Raw genomic sequence first — 16,770 nt, 5'->3', positions numbered from 1 at the left:
GATTACCTGTTCAGGAGTCTTATGGAGTCCTACTACAGAGTTCTGGAAGAGGGTGCCACTAACTATTGTATAACATCCTCCAGGATCTGAAATGATCTGTGAGGGTAAAAACTGTACTAGTTTGTGAATCACAAAATTGATGTTCCCCTTCCCCTGGCATGCAAAACCTGTCCAACCCATGCTTTACGCAATCTAGTGTAGTCATTAATATGTAGGGAACTGGGCCTGTTTAATCATCACCGATTAAACAGTCATCGACCATATCACTATATAAGCCATGGTTATTGTGTCCTTGTATAAATGTGTACACTCAAGTCAAAGCCATCCCAGCTGTCTACAGGTAACAACATACTGTATGATAGATCAGTCTAGTTCGTATTTGAAATGTGGAGAATGGAAATCTGAAAAGAACAGCTATTCTGGCCCAGTTTGTGCCTGTGGGTACAGGTGAAAGGAGAGCTTGTTTTGTAAAGGTACAGAGAGAAAGAGAGAGGGGGTAGAGAGTGCGCAGAAAAAGAAAGAGACAGAAGAAAAAGAGGGGCAGGAAGCAAAAGTTAGGTCAGTTCACAATGTTTCATCATGTCCCACTCAGTTCATGTAATTATTCCACGAAATATCAGTGAGTATGTTAAAGGCCTCATTCTTACCTGTTACTGTGCTATATGTCTATCAGTTGTGTGATAACATGGTGCAGCAGTATAGTATGGTGTGTTAGCACAGATTTAGGTCATTCACGGGCCCCAATACACATGGGACATGAGGTGGGAGGAGCTAAACTGACACAAATAGGATACCTCCAAATGTAGTTTGTTCTCTCTCTCTCTCTCTCTCTCTCTCTCTCTCTCTCTCTCTCTCTCTCTCTCTCTCTCTCTCTCTCTCTCTCTCTCTCTCTCTCTCTCTCTCTCTCTCTCTCTCTCTCTCTCTCTCTCTCTCTCTCTCTCTCTCTCTCTCTCTCTCTCTCTCTCTCTCTCTCTCTCTCTCTTTCTCTTTCTCTTTCTCTTTCTCTTTCTCTCTCTCTTTCTCTCTCTCTATCTATCTATCTATATTTCTCTATTTCTCCCTCCCTCCCGGCTAACACCTATCACATTAACCACCCTCAACATCCGTTAGGGGATTTAAACTATTACATTCATTTTTCCAAGATGCACGTTTCTGAATTTGCGTTTCTTCTCTGCAGGATCTCACCAAGTGGAAGAACCGTCGCAAGAGCTTCAACTCTGATATTGTGAAGAAGAAAGAGGAGAGGGAGCAGACCACAGCGAGCAGCGGAATAGGGAGCCGCGGTTTCCAGGATTCCAATCGGAGGTAATAGAGTGACAGGTAGACACCAGGGCCAATGATTTAATTCGGGCTCTCATCGGAAAACAATTTGCAAGGGGAAATTTATAATGAGGCTTTCTTACTGGACATGTCCAGTTGATCCCAACATGGCCACGTAGTCCCTGCCTGTTCTTCCGTTTGGTGCCTGGTGAACATGACAGTGGGGATGTGCTCGTGAAATATGGCCTGATTGAATGTAAGACTTAAAAAAAGAAGTCTATGATTGATGGATTGATGAACGTACTGTATCTGCTAGACATCCTCAAATACAAATCCTGCATGTGTTCTAGTTATTATGTTCTCTATATTCTATACAGTTACCAAAGGGCATTTGGGCTAGCCATGCTCCGACAAGGTGACAATTAGAAACATACAGTGCCTTCAGAAAGTATTGCATTACAGCCTTATTCTTTGTCGTTATGGGGGTTTGTGTGTAGATTGCTGAGGATTGAAAAAAAAAAATCTGTAACAAAATGTGGAAAAAGTCAAGGGGTCTGAATACTTTCTGAAGGCACTGTATAATCCTTTATTGGTTGTATATGTTTTGTATATGTATATGTTTTACCCTGTTTTAAAGTATTTTGTCATCAGAATTCTAATCAGTATTTTTAGATGTGTTTTCACTCTCACTCAAAGCTGTCCTGTTACTGTATAAGTACTTACTACACCAACAAACACCGGTCGATGACAACTCAGGCACAAATACAGGGCCATGCAAACGTTTGTGTTTTTTTACAGACTTTTGATGAGACGTTTGCCCTGAGAGAAAGTGACCTGCGACTGTGTTAATGAATGAACAGTAATTGTCTCTCTGCAAAGCGTTGTGTGAAAGTGTAATCTAATCGTGGCTTAAATCCTACCTCACCTCTTTTTTTTGTTCTTTCAAACTTCTCTTTCCCTCCCCCCTTTCACCTTTCCTCAATCCTTTTCTCATTCTGCCCTCTCCTTTTATCCCCCTCCACCTTTCCCTCTGGTTTTCCCATCCTCCCTTGTCTCTTCGGCTCCTTTCTCTCTTTCACCCATCCTATCTTCCTTTTACCCTGCCCTCCTCGCTCTCTCTCTCTCTGTCTTTCTCTCTCTCAATCGCTTACATAACACCTTTTAATCCCTTTCCCTTCTCTCTTTCACCTCCCTTTCCTTCCATCCCTCTCTCCCCTCACCCTCCTCTCTCCCTCTCTCCCTCTCTTCTCCATCCCCACAGCTCCATCGGCAGTCGCCTCAACTCCCTCGCCTCTCTGGACCAGGACGTGTTTGAAGACTCCGCCCCGGTCCTCCGCACCCTCCCTCCGAGGAGCTACACCTTCGACAACCCCTACACCCCTCTTGACCGCCTCAGACCCACTAGCTCCTCCGTGCTAGAGGCGTGCGCTGCCACCACGGCAACCAACAGGGCTGTCTCGCCTTCTAGGGTCAACATGAGTGACAGTATCGACAGTCCCTTCGGTTCTGGTAGCGACGCCACCAACAACACTACCACTGTGGGTCGCACCTCCAACTACAACCCCTACGTTCAAGCCCCGAATCCCTCTGAGAGAGCCCCAAGCCTGGCCTCACGGTACACCAGTGCAGCCAAGACGGAGGAGACCTTCAGCACCACCACCACCCCTAGCCTACTACCCAAAGCGCACGAGCCCAGTCGCCCATGGCTGGGGAAGGTGTCTGAAGAAGTGACCCCATCCACTGGTGGTGGCTCTCTGTACAAACAACAGCCACAGTACAACTCGGTGGTGATGGACCCACAGCCCATGCCTCCTGGTGTGTCTCGGGTTTCTGCCTCTCTCCCCAGGAGCTACATGAGACCGGACAGTGCTCGGCTCACCTCTGTCGTCATGCCACGGCCCTTCGGGAGCCAGTCCACAAGCGTCGCATCACTGCCCCGCGCCTACACCGTGAGTACTGTAGTATACAGTAATATTACCACACTTTCCAGTTCTGTCTGTGTGTGTAGTTGTTTGTTACCTCAGGACTGCTTTCTGCAGAAACTGCTTTTAGTAGACTAGAGGATTTGGGTGAGGTACTTCAATGGCTGTGGGTTGTGTACTTGGTTATGTTCATTAGGGCACGCAACGTTTTTGAAACTTTTACAACAAAACATTTAAATGAATGTTTCTTAATGGACAAGTCCAGATAATCGCTACCTGTTTCAGTCCATTTTCCTCTATTTGTTACATAATGAACAGGACCTAAGACTGTAGGAATGTTGTATTGTGTCGGTTGCAGCGTAGTCTATTTCCAGTGTAGTAGTTGCTCACACGCCTGATTTGTTTTATCTGTCAGTGAATAATGAATGAAGCTTTTTTGAACTATGTGACTGTCACGCCCTGACCTGTGATATCTCTGTTTTCTTTATATTTTGGTTAGGTCAGGGTGTGACTAGGGTGGGTACGCTAGTTTTGTATTGTCTAGGGTTTTTGTATTGTCTAGGGTTTTTGTATGTCTAGGGGTTTTTGTTGGCCTGATATGGTTTGTTATGACTTTGATTAGTATTTGCTCACAACTTTTAATTAGACTAACAAAGTACATTTAACCATGTAAAAATAGGCTCCCTTTTAACCATATAAATATACAGTGCATTGGAAAGTATTCAGACCCCTTAACTTTTTCCACATTTTGTTACATTAGAGCCTTAATTTAATTTGGATTAAATAAAAACAAATGATCATCAATCTACACACAATACCCCATAATGACAAAGCAGCAACAGATTTTTAGAAATGTTTGCAAAAAAAATTACAATAAAATAAAAAGTATACCTTATTTACCTAAGTATTCAGACCCTTTGCTTATGAGCTCAGGTCCATCCTGTTTCCATTGATCATCCTTGAGATGTTTCTACAAATGATTGGAGTCCACCTGTGGTAAATTCAAATGATTGGACATGATTTGGAAAGGCACACACCTGTCTAAATAAGGTCCCATAGTTGACAGTGCATGTCAGAACAAAAACCAAGTCATGAGGTCGAAGAAATTGTCCGTAGAGCGCCAAGACAGGATTGTATCGAGGCACAGATCTGGGAAAGGGTACCAAAACCATGGCATTGAAGGTCCCCAAGAACACAGTGGCCTCCATCATTCTTAAATGGAAGAAGTTTGAGACCACCAAGACTCTTCCTAGAGCTGGCAGCCCCCAGCCAAACTGAGCAATTGGGGGAGAAGGGCCTTGGTCAGGGAGGTGACCATGAACCCGATGGTCACTCTGACAGAGCTCTAGAGTTCCTCTGTGGAGATGGGAGAACCTTCCAGAAGGACAACCATCTCTGCAGCACTCCACCAATCAGGCCTTTATACTAGAGTGGCCAGACAGAAGCCACTCCTCGTTAAAAGGCACGTGACAGCCTGCTTGGAGTTTGCCAAAAGGCACCTAAAGGACTCTCAGACAATGAGAAACAAGATTATCTGGTCTGATAAAACCAAGATTTAACTCTTTGGCCTGAATGCCAAGCATCACGTCTGGAGGCACCGCTCATCACCTGGCCAATACCATTCCTACGGCAAAGCATGGTGGTGGCAGCATGCTGTGGGGATGTTTTTCAATGGCAGGGACTGGGAGACTAGTCAGGATGGAGGGAAAGATTAACGGAACAAAGTACAGAGAGATCCTTGATGAAAACCTGTTCCAGAACGCTCAGGACCTCAAACTGGGGTGAAGGATCACCTTCCAACAGGACAATTTGTAAACATTTTTAAAAATGTCATTATGGAGTATTGTGTGTAGATTGATGGGGAGACTATTTAATCAATTTTAGAATAATGCTGTAACAAAATGTGGGAAAGGTGAAAGGGTCTGAACACTTTCCGATTGCACTGTAGGCTCCTCTGATGGCTGACTCTCAGAAAAGTGTGAACGGAGAGACGGATTTCACCAAGAAGCCGTCGGACCCCAGCCGCTATATCCAGGTCATGACCTCTGAGGACAAGGCGCACTCCCTCTCCAGCTCTGCCCACAGCAGTGAAGAAGAAGAAGAAGAAGAAGAAGAAGAAGAAAGGGGTGTGACCCCCACACTTGCCACAACACTTGCCCCTACCCTGGCCCCTTCTCCTGTCCCTTCTCAGGCCAGGAGTCCTTCACCCGCCCTCCAGACCCCAAAAGTGGCCTACCCAGCCCCAGTCAGTCCGTTACCTACAAAAGACACAAACCAGGTAGGTTTGGATTTTGGTTATGAGGCAGATTAGACTTTTTCAGGGCACATTTGCAGTATTCCAGAGCTGAAGCCAAAAATAGCACATAGTAATAAGGACATCACATGTAAAAAAACAATTTGTTAAAGAAATGTTGGAATGTAAGTAGCAGTCACAGTACTGGAATGAGCAAGCGAGTACGATGTGTACTGCATACTGTAGTGTCACTGTGCATACTATACTATGCAGCTAGTGCTACATACAGCAGGAGATACAGTAGGAGTGATGCTTTCCATTGTCAGACAGCAACTAATAATTCATAGTGAAGGACAAATGTTATTCTTTCGCTGGCTTTGGAACACAACCTGGCATTCTTAATGTGTGTGTGTGTGTTGTGTAGGAGAGCTACGCTGACATGCGGATCAGTCTCAACCAGAAGCCCAACAGCAGTCGAGACTTTGGCTTCCAGGCAGATTGGGACTCCACTGGAGCACACATCACCTCCATCCAACCAGGTAAACACATACGCACACACACACACACACACACACATTTAGCACAAAACACACACATGTAGCATGGTTAACACAAACAAAGAGTAACAACTGAACCAACTGTCTGATTGTAAACCGGGCCTTTGTACATACAGCATGTTGGAGGATAGTGAAGGAAGAATGAGCACAGATTAATGGCAATTAATGTAACGGTATCAAACACTTGGGAACCATGTTTAATGTGTTTGATACCGTTCCAGTCCAGCCTTAACAATGAGCGCATCATTTGATTTAAAGTGACACCAGCCTCCACTGGCACAGCAGGCTCATCTCTCATCTCAGTGAGAAAGTTTTAAAGGTTGTTAATTTAAGCAATGGACAATATGTGAGACACTGGGAATAAAACTGCCCTAGGACATGATCATTGATCAATTACGAGCAAATATACCGTGCCCTTGTTGTAGTCTTCCTTTGACTTCTTACGCAACAAAGGACTGTAGTTGCTTGGTGAGATTTGATTCGTGGACAACGGCTTCACTCCCTTTTGTTCAAAAACCATTCATAATTCACACAGAAGAGTAAATACCATCCCACTGCTAACACTGCACCAGTAGCTGGAGGTCCATGAGTTTGATGTGTTTGATACCATTAATAGGATTCTATTCCAGCCATTACAATGAGCCCGTCCTCCAATTTCTGCCTCTGCTGGCAACCACACGTAGTGCCAGATACCTTAGTACAGTGCCAATAGACCGTGAAATAGTGAAATAGATGTAGTTAAACTAGTAATTTAATTACATTTTGCAGTAGCTTGTTGGTACTTGAAATAAATTCAAATATGGGTAGTGTTTTTAGTAGTTAATTACTATTTTGCCATGTAGCGGTGAAACTAACTACTGCAACTACACAGTTTCGTACATTTTTTACATCAGACCTTCCTAATTCACACTTGAGACATAGTTGTTGCGTTTAACAGACTAAATTAAACATTATGTTAACAGTTGACTCCAGAGTGATCTGTTCTTGCAAATTTGTAGTCTATGATATTTCAGATTTAGATATTAGTATTTATCACAAAGTAGTTTAGTTCAGTAAACTATATGTTTCTTAAAACCTCTCTGGGATATGTGGGACGGTAGCGTCCCCACTTGGCCAATAGCCAGGGAAAATGTAGAGCGCCAAATTTTAAAAAAAAGATATAAAATCAAACTTTCATTAAATCACACATGTAAGATACCAAATTAAAGCTACACTCGTTGTGAATCCAGCCAACATGTCAGATTTCAAAAAGGCTTTTCGGCGAAAGCATAAGATGCTATTATCTGATGATGGCACAACAGTAAACAAAGAGAGTGTAGCATATTTCAACCCTGCAGGCACGACACAAAACGCAGAAATAAAATATAAATCATGCCTTACCTTTGACGAGATTCTTTTGTTGGCACTCCAATATGTCCCATAAACATCACAAATGGTCCTTTTGTTCGATTAATTCCGTCCATATATATCCAAATTGTCAATTTATTTGGCGCGTTTGATCCAGAAAAAAACTGCTTCCAATTTGCGCAATGTCACTACAAAATATCTCAAAAATGACCTCTAAACTTTGCCAAAACATTTCAAACTACTTTTGTAATACAACTTAAGGTATTTGAAAAACGTTAATAATCGATCAAATTGAAGACGGGTCTATCTGTTTTCAATACAGGAGATCAACAAACTAACGCTACTTTTCTAGTCTTGCGCAACTCTCAAACAGTACACATGAGGTTACACTGTTTCCAGGTGGCCTTACTTCTTCATTGCACAAAGGAATAACCTCAACCTATTTCCAAAGACTGGTGACATCCAGTGGAAGCCGTAGGAACTGAAAACAGGGTGATTAGAAATCCAGTATTCCAAAGAAAATTCATTGAACAGACAGTGACCTAAAAATAAAAAATAAATGAATGGTTAGTGCTCGGGGTTTTGCCTGCTACATAAGTTCTGTTAGACTTACAGACATGATTCAAACAGTTTTAGAAACTTCAGAGTGTTTTCTATCCAAATCTACTAATAATATGCATATCTTATATTCTGGGGATGAGTAGAAGGAAGTTGAAATTGGGCACGCTATTTATCCAAAAGTGAAAATGCTGCCCCCTATCCTAGAGAAGTTTTAAGGGTAGCTTTAGTTCAGTAAACTATATGTTTCTTAAGGGTAGCTTTAGTTCAGTAAACTATATGTTTCTTAAGGGTAGCTTTAGTTCAGTAAACTATATGTTTCTTAAGGGTAGCTTAAGTTCAGTAAACTGTATGTTTCTTAAGGGTAGCTTTAGTGTAGCTTAACTTCTTCCAGTGGGAAGTAATTGGTAGCTTGGTAAACTATATTACATAAAATTTAAATTAAATAAAAAAATAAGAGTTATGTAAAGGAAAGACACCAAGAGACAACAAAAAATACTATTTATGCACTATTTATACATACATTTTCATATTCTTAAATACAGTCCAGTTAAATTAGATCTTTAGAAAGAGGAGAGGCGCTGTGCTACAGTATGTTTTTTAATCCGTTTTCTTTCTTTTTTTACTTGCTTTTTTCCTGAGTAACCTCTGGTGGCAGCGCATTCCACGATGACGTGACTCTATACATAGCTAAGCAACGCATGAAATCTCTTTTTGGTTTGGGTACCGTGAAGAAACCCATAGTGGCGTGTCTGGTGTATTTTGAAGTGTTTGAAGTGTATGCAAATACATTATACAAGTGTCTAGGCATTTTCAACACACAAATGTTTCTTAAAACGACTAGAAGATAAGTAGTCAGTAGCAGATCATGTGCCCGGCCTTATGTAGGGCAGCCTCTATCTAGGTCAGATTTGCTGGGGTTGTCTCTCTCTAGCCTATACCGTATGTACTAGGGGAGTACCTGGTGCCTGTTGTCATTCCACCCCTGACTTTTCAGTAGTCCAGTTCTTTCTCGTCAATGCAAATGAGGGAAGGAGACAAGAAGCTGAAGCCACTTTAAATAATTGAGATGTTTTATTGCAATCGCTGCCTTGTCATCTCTCTATTGTAACAGTTTAGATGTATCTTGACTGGTCTACATCACTACTGTGACACCTGTCTTGCCCTCTCTATTACTCACCCCCGTGCCTTCTCTGCCCCTATATCTGAGACCCGATTCCCTCTCTACATATCTATCTTACCCCCGTGCCCTCTACACTCTCTATATCTGACCACTGTTCCTTCCTTACCCTCTCTATATCTGACCTCGCTGCCCCTCTCTGTGCCCCGCAGGCAGCCCAGCAGAGCTGTGCCAACTGCAGGTGGGCGACGAGGTGCTGTCGGTGAGCGGGCAAAGGGTGGCAGAGATGAGCTACGGCAAGTGGAAGAGCAGCACAGAGCAAGCTCTGCAGCAGGGAAGCCTTACCATGGACATACGCCGTCACGGCAGGAACAGTGAGTAGACGACTAGAGAGAATGTGTGTGTTACAGAGTATTTGTATTTGTAGAATGTCAGTGTCATTTATGTTTGCTGTACATTTTTCTGGCATCATGGCTCAATTATTTAATGGCAGTTTAATGATCATTTCCTTAGTTTTCTAATCCTCTGTTCTGGTATAACCCTTTAGTTAGTGATATGTGTGCCCAGTTTTGTCCATCTTCCTTGTTTGTAGTTTCACTGTCTCTGCCTGTCTGTCTCTCACTTTCTGTATGCTTGTGTTTCTATACTTCTGTTTCCCCTTCTATGTCTGTCTGCCTGACAGTCTGTTTGTGTTTCTGAATCTTTATCTCTGTTTGTCTCCCTCTGTTCTCCTTTGTGCATTCCTTATGTGGTGTCTACCTTGTGAAGAACTAACTCATACTCAGGCACAAGATCCTACAGGTCCGAACTTGGTCTTTTGGCTCTGTACTCCAGTACTGGATTTGAAATGATACAATGAGGATGAGGTTAAAGTGCAGACTGTCAGCTTTAATTTGAGGGTATTTTCATCCATATCAGGTGAACCTTTTAGAAATTGCAACACTCTTTGTACATAGTCCCCCTATTTTAGGGGACCAAAAGTATTGGGACAAATTTACTTGTGTACTAAAGTAATAACAAGTTAAGTATTTGGTCTCATTTTCATAGCACGCAATGACTACATCAAGCTTGTGACTCTACACATTTGTTGGACGCATTTTCTGTTTGTTTTTGTTGTGTTTCAGATTATTTTGTGTTTAATAGAAATTAATGGTAAATAATGTATTGTGTCATTTTGACTCTACATTAAGGTGGATGCTACCATGATTATGGATAATCCTGAATAATAATGAGTGAGAAAGTTACAGATGCACAAATATGATGTGCTAACCTCTCATCATTACAATAACAAGGCAAGGTGTCACACTGGTATAAAGGATTTTGGAGACAGGCGCAGGAATACAAAGAGGTTTTTAATACACCCAAAACATGTATACAAAAACACACGATACCTGTTATACACAATATATATAGCACGCAGCATAACAGCTGCATCAACGCATAGGTACTCACACCACCAATGGACATGGGAACAATAATCGACATTCCAATGGAAACCACAGTTCCGGAGGGATCCGTGACAGTACTTGATGTAGTCATTAAGTGTTATATGAAACCAAATACTTAACCTTTTACTAATTTAATACACATATACCTGTATTTGTGCCAATACTTTTGTGTAATGTGCTGTAATGTCTAAATGGTCAACCCAATATGGATGAAAATACCATCAAATTAAAGCTGACAGTCTGCACTTTAACCTCACAGTTATTATATAACTGAGCCAAAACAAAACAAAATGTAATTGTCACAGTACTTTTGGAGCTCACTGTAGGTTTTCACCAACAGGTTTACACATCCTACTATATCACGATTACACCACCAAAACATCAGTCAGTGTATTGATTTGTGTGATCTGTTGAATGTGCAATGCATATCAAAATAGACGCTTTTGTAGGAGAGTGTGTAAACCTGTTGGTAAAGCTAGGGGTTTGTAGATTGTGCATGGGTGCGGAAGGTGGTTTCTCTGTTATCCCCACTGTTCTTTAGAATGACACCATAACAACAACCTTATCTTCCCTTCCAAGCGGTAGCGTACAGTACCAGTCAAAAGTTACTCAAAGGTTTTTCTTTATTTTTCCTATTTTCTACATTGTAGAATAATAGTGAAGACATCAAAACTATGAAATAACACATATGGAATCATGTAGTAAGTCAAAAAGTGTTAAACAAATCAAAATATATTTTATATTCTTCAAAGTAGCCACCATTTGCCTTGATGACAGCTTTGCACACTGTTGGCATTCTCTCAACCAGCTTTACCTGGGATCCTTTTCCAACATTGTTGAAGGAGTTCCCACATCTGCTGAGCACTTTTCCTTCACTCTGCGGTCCAACTCATCCCAAACCATCTCAATTGGGTGGAGGCCAGGTCATCTGATGCTGTACTCCATCACTCTCCTTCTTGGTCAAATTGCCCTTACACAGCCTGGAAGTGTGTTGGGTCATTGTCCTGTTGAAAATAAATGATAGTCCCACTAAGCGCAAACCAGATGGGATGGCGTATCGCTGCAGAATGCTGTGGTAGCCATGCTGGTTAAGTGTGCCTTGAATTCTAAATAAATCACTGACAGTGTCTCCAGCAAAGCACCCCCACACCATCACACCTCCTCCTCCATATGGATATCATCTGTTCACATACTCTGCATCTCACAAAGACGCGGCGGTTGGAACCAAAAATCTCAAATTTGGATTCATCAGACCAAAGGCCAGATTTCCACCGGTCTAATGTCCATTGCTCGTGTTTCTTGGCCCAAGCAAGTCTTCTTCTTATTGGTGTCCTTTAGTAGTGGTTTCATTGCAGCAATTCAACCATGAAGGCCTGATTCACGTAGTCTCGTCTGAGCAGTTGATGTTGAAATGTGTATGTTACTTGAACTCTGTGAAGCATTTATTTGGGCTGCAATCTGAGATGCAGTTAACTCTAATGAATATATCCTCTGCAGCAGAGGTAACTCTGGGTCTTCCTTCCCTGTGGTGGTCTTCATGAGAGCCAGTTTCATCATAGCACTTGATGGTTTTTGCAAATGCGCTTGAAGAAACTTTCAAAGATCTTGAAATTTTCTAGAGTGACTGACCTTCATGTCTTAAAGTAATGATGGACTGTCATTTCTCTTTGCTTACTTGAGCTGTTCTTTCCATAGTATGGACCTGGTATTTTACCAAATAGGGCTATCTTCTGTATACCACCTCTACCTTGTCACAACACAACTGATTGGTTCGAGCGTATTAAGGAGAAAAGATATTTAAAAAATTTATTTTACCAAGGCACACCTGTTAGTTGAAATGCATTCCAGGTGACTACCTCATGAATCTGGTTGAGAGAATGCCAAGAGTGAATGCATATCTCTTAGTTTTGATGTCTTTACTATTATTATACCATCCAGAAAATACTGTAAGTACTTTGTGTACTATAGTTGTATAGTAGTACCTTTAAAGTACTAGTACCTTTCCTAATGTTGTGCTTTCACGCCCACACATACACAAACACACACACACCCCCCCCACCCACTTTAAATATTTGCCATTGCCACACGTCGGCGACGTTCAGACTGGGACAGAGACCTACCTTCCCTGCCGTTTAAAAGCCACAAGACCATCAATCTGACCAGTATGGATCATCATCCAACAGTTATAGGTTCCCCCGACACAACCACCGTTAACGCAACCACCCGCTTGGATTTCACCTCTCGGGGATCCATGGAAACCATCAAGAAGGTCACTACCCAACCAATCATTGTGAGTTTTACAGGAAGACCTCGTGGTGTTGATAATGTTCAAATGTTTCGTATTAGCTTTCTTGCTATGTTACTCACAAATACCCAAATAAAACTTGATATATCACAAATTTGCAAACATGTTGTGACAAGGTTGGTAAGGACATCATTGTGAAAAAAATTGTGATTTTTGTTTGTTGCATGGTCACATTGAATCTATATTAATACAATGTACTGATAAAACCCCAGACAGTTCTCAACAGGCTTTTAATTCATCTTGTTGCAGGATATGGCATCCAATGGAGTGAATGGAGGCTTCCGTGACGAGACAGTGACCGTGAGAAACAAAGGTAAAGAGCATAGAGCAGATATACTAACCAGAGAGGTTATGACTAGCCTTTATTAACAGGAACACGTTTGAGAAAGCAATGACAATGTTCTCTCTTTGGGACTGTATGTGTTTTTGGTGGTGAATGCTCTTTGTTCAATTATGTATAAGTATGTACATTCACACATTTTGTTTGCGCATGCCACCACATGACTTGATCAGAGTGTGCAGCTGAACATTGTATGCTGGAAAACACTCGGTTTGTTATTTTTGATTAAAACAGAACTGCTCTTCATTAAATACAAATACCGAACCTGATTTTACGTGAATTCCGTGATACGGTTAGCTTTTAACAGCTACTATAGGACCGCTATTTATTTTTGCCGACATTTACTGACACCGGCCATATTCAACGGGTGTTGAGTGTTCGTAAATTCAACAGTTATTCTGCGCTCTCTGGCACACTCAGACGAGAGTGCTCTGAAATCAGAGTAGATGGCTAGACTGAATTTACGAACTCACCCAAAATGGGTACTTGCATAGTGGAGTCTTTTGTTAAGACATGTAGCTAGCTAGGCCTTACTGCCCTTCATGAATCTGCAGGCTGCTAACCACCAGCCAGCTAATGTCAGCTACTTAGCTAGGTAAATAATGAACCATAATCACAACTCATGATGTTACTACCCTGCATGAATCTCCAGGTAAATAATCAACCAAGTTCAATGTTAGCTAGCTAACATTAGGCTATAGCTAGCCAAGCAAATTGTTCTTTCTGTCAAAATTAGAAAGATGTAATATCTGAAAATGTAGCTAGCTAGACTAATCATCATTCACTCATCATTCATGGTTGGAGGCATTTCCTGTTGGATGCCAGGGTTGCCCTTAGTTTGAAGATGTAATCCGGAGGCCGGTGTTTCCTCCATCTCCTTAGCTATCATACTCGAATTCCACTGATTTCAAAACTCAGTCCTCCAGGAAGTGGAGAGCAACACTTATGCAGTTTTAATATACAATACTTTTTTTAAAGCCACGTTAGACAGGATTACCTAGACACACTGACCAGCTCAAATAGACAATCCAAACTCATCTCTCGGCATGTCAAGCCCACTCATTATCTCAGCCAATCATGGCTAGCGGAAAGGTTGCTGACTTTTTCTTTGGCTAAACCAACTAGGCTCGTAATTTAACAATTTTATTCATATTTACAGATGGCATACAAGTTTGTTATTAAGGCACATGAAAGTTCACATGTTTGTGAAGGCATTTCTGCCAATAACCACATTTAGATTTTTTTTAAAGTTTACATTCAAATCGCTCTCCTGTGAAGTGGTGACCCGCGACATATGACCCACGACCCGCGACATATGATAACATTTTCTGGGTGATTAAAATATTGACTGGCTTTTATCAAGCTGCCCACTCAAGAAAAAGCTTCAAACTGTAACCAGTGCCTGCAACCTGGTTCAGGTTATCAGTCAACCTACTAGGGTAGTTACAAACAGCACAGGAATGAAATCATCAACATGCATTGATCACATTTTTACTACTTTTGTAGTGAATCCTATGTTGTTGATGTAAAGAATATTTGTTGGTCCGTGGTGTGTAATGAGGAGGAAACAGACACTGCACTTGACACAGTTATGAAATTGCTTATTCCAGTTACTAATAAGCATGCACCCATTAAGAAAATGACTGTAAAAACTATTAAATCCCTGTGGATTGATGAGGATTTGAAAAAAGGAATGGCAAAAGGAATGGCAAAAAGTCTGGCTGCAGAACGGATTGGCAAACGTATTGCAAATTGAGAAATCATGTGACTAAACTGAATAAAAAGAAACTACCCTATGAAACAAAGATAAATGACATATAGAATGATAGTAAAAAGCTTTGGAGCACCTTCAATAAAAAAAACTCAGCTCCATCATTCATATAGTTTTTTATTTATTTATTTAACTAGGCAAGTCAGTTAAGAACAAATTCTTATTTACAATGACGGCCTACCCCGGCCAAACCCCGACAACACTGGGCCAATTGTGCGCCACCCTATGAGACTCCCAATCACGGCCGGTAGTGACACAGCCTGGAATCGAACCAGGGTCTGTAGTGACTCCTATTTGCAATATTTTCAGTTTAAACCTACTAGAAACTGTGTGCCCCCAGGCTTTGAGGGAAGCAAAAATCATTCCGCTACCTAAGAATACCAAAGTCCCCTTTACTGGCTCAAATAGTCGACCAATCAGCCTGTTCTCAACACTTAGTAAAAAGAAATGTGTGTGTTTGACCAGATACATTGCTATTTTACAGTAAAAAAATGTCAACAAACTTTCAGACTTTTAGGGAAGGACATTCAACAAGCACAGCACTTACACAAATGACTGATGATTGGCTTAGAGAAATTGATGTTTTTTAGTGCAGCCTTTGACATTTTCGATCATAGTCTGCTGCTGGAAGAAAAGTATGTGTTATGGTTTACACCACCTGCTACATTGTGGATAAAGAGTTACCTGTCTACCAGAACACAGAGGTTGTTCTTTAATAGAAGCCTCTCCAACATAATCCAGGCAGAATCAGGAATTCCCCTGGGCAGCTGTCTAGGGCCCTTACTTTTTTAATTCTTGACTAATGACATGCCGCTTTGAGTAAAGCCAGTGTGTTTATGTATGCGGATGACTCAACACTATACATGTCAGCTACTACAAAAACGGAAATGACTGCAACACTTAACAAAGATTTGCAGTTTGTTTCAGAGTGGGTGGCAAGGAATTAGTTAGTCCTAAATATTTCTAAAACTAAAAGCATTGTATTTGGGGCAAATCATTCACTAAACCCTAAACCTCAACTAAATCTGGTAATAAATGATGTGAAAATTAAGCAAGTTGAGGTACGTAAACTGCTTGGCATAACCCTGGTTTGTAAAATGTCATGGTAAAAACATATTTGATACAACAGTAGCTAAGATGGGGAGAAGTCTGTCCATAATAAAGCGCAGCTCTACCTTCTTAACAGCACTATCAACAAGGCAGGTCATACAGGCCCTAGTTTTGTCGCACCTGGACAACTATTCAGTCGTGTGGTCAGGTGCCACAAAAAGGGACTTAGGAAAATTGCAATTGGCTCAGAACAGGGCAGCACGACTGGCCCTTGGATTTACACAGAGAGCTAATATAATAATATGCATGTCAATCTCTCCTGGCCCAAAGTGGAAGAGCAATTGACTTGTATTTATGAGAGGTATTGACATGTTGAATGCACCGAGCTGTCTGTTTGAACTACTGGCGCACAGCTCGGACACCCATGCAGACCCCACAAGACATGCCACAAGAGTTCTCTTCACAGTCCTCAAGTCCAGAACAGACTATGGGAGGCGCACAGTACTACATAGAGCCATGACTACATGGAACTCTATTCCACATCAAGTAACTGATGCAAGCAATAAAATTAGATTTTTTTTTTTACAGTGTGATGACAATCCTAATGTAGTTGTTATGTTTACAATAGTGGAGAATGGAGATCTTTATTGAAGTTCCCCATGCCATGATAGCAAGGCCGTGCACAGACCTTTCATAATGCATATCTCGAAAATGATAACATACCATATGCCTCTGTTGCAGTGACTCCTTGAGACATAATTGACATTGGGAAAAGAGGGTGGGCAATCAGCTGACCATTGATGTAGGTGATTGATGTAAATCTGCTTGTTAGCTACCTCAATTTCTTTTACTGATTGTG

The 16,770-nt window shown here is 41.5% G+C and overlaps 1 protein-coding gene across 5 annotated transcripts in view; it reads left to right on the top strand.

Annotated features, from left to right (window-relative positions):
* The window catches only part of LOC139547060 (LIM domain only protein 7-like), a 98,585-nt gene that overhangs the window by 66,153 nt on the left and 15,662 nt on the right, over positions 1 to 16,770 (top strand). For all 5 annotated transcript variants that reach the window (XM_071356113.1, XM_071356116.1, XM_071356115.1 and 2 more), the window contains 7 exons: positions 1,178 to 1,305; positions 2,522 to 3,209; positions 5,131 to 5,460; positions 5,840 to 5,954; positions 9,210 to 9,371; positions 12,548 to 12,735; positions 13,000 to 13,063. In XM_071356113.1, the coding sequence (XP_071212214.1) occupies positions 1,178 to 1,305; positions 2,522 to 3,209; positions 5,131 to 5,460; positions 5,840 to 5,954; positions 9,210 to 9,371; positions 12,548 to 12,735; positions 13,000 to 13,063 (1,675 nt within the window). The remainder of the gene's footprint in view (positions 1 to 1,177; positions 1,306 to 2,521; positions 3,210 to 5,130; positions 5,461 to 5,839; positions 5,955 to 9,209; positions 9,372 to 12,547; positions 12,736 to 12,999; positions 13,064 to 16,770) is intronic.

Source organism: Salvelinus alpinus, chromosome 20, assembly GCF_045679555.1.
Source record: "Salvelinus alpinus chromosome 20, SLU_Salpinus.1, whole genome shotgun sequence".
Lineage (NCBI taxonomy): Eukaryota > Metazoa > Chordata > Actinopteri > Salmoniformes > Salmonidae > Salvelinus > Salvelinus alpinus.
The sequence above is the reverse complement of the archived record's forward strand: the minus strand, read 5'-3'. Positions and strand labels throughout refer to the sequence as shown.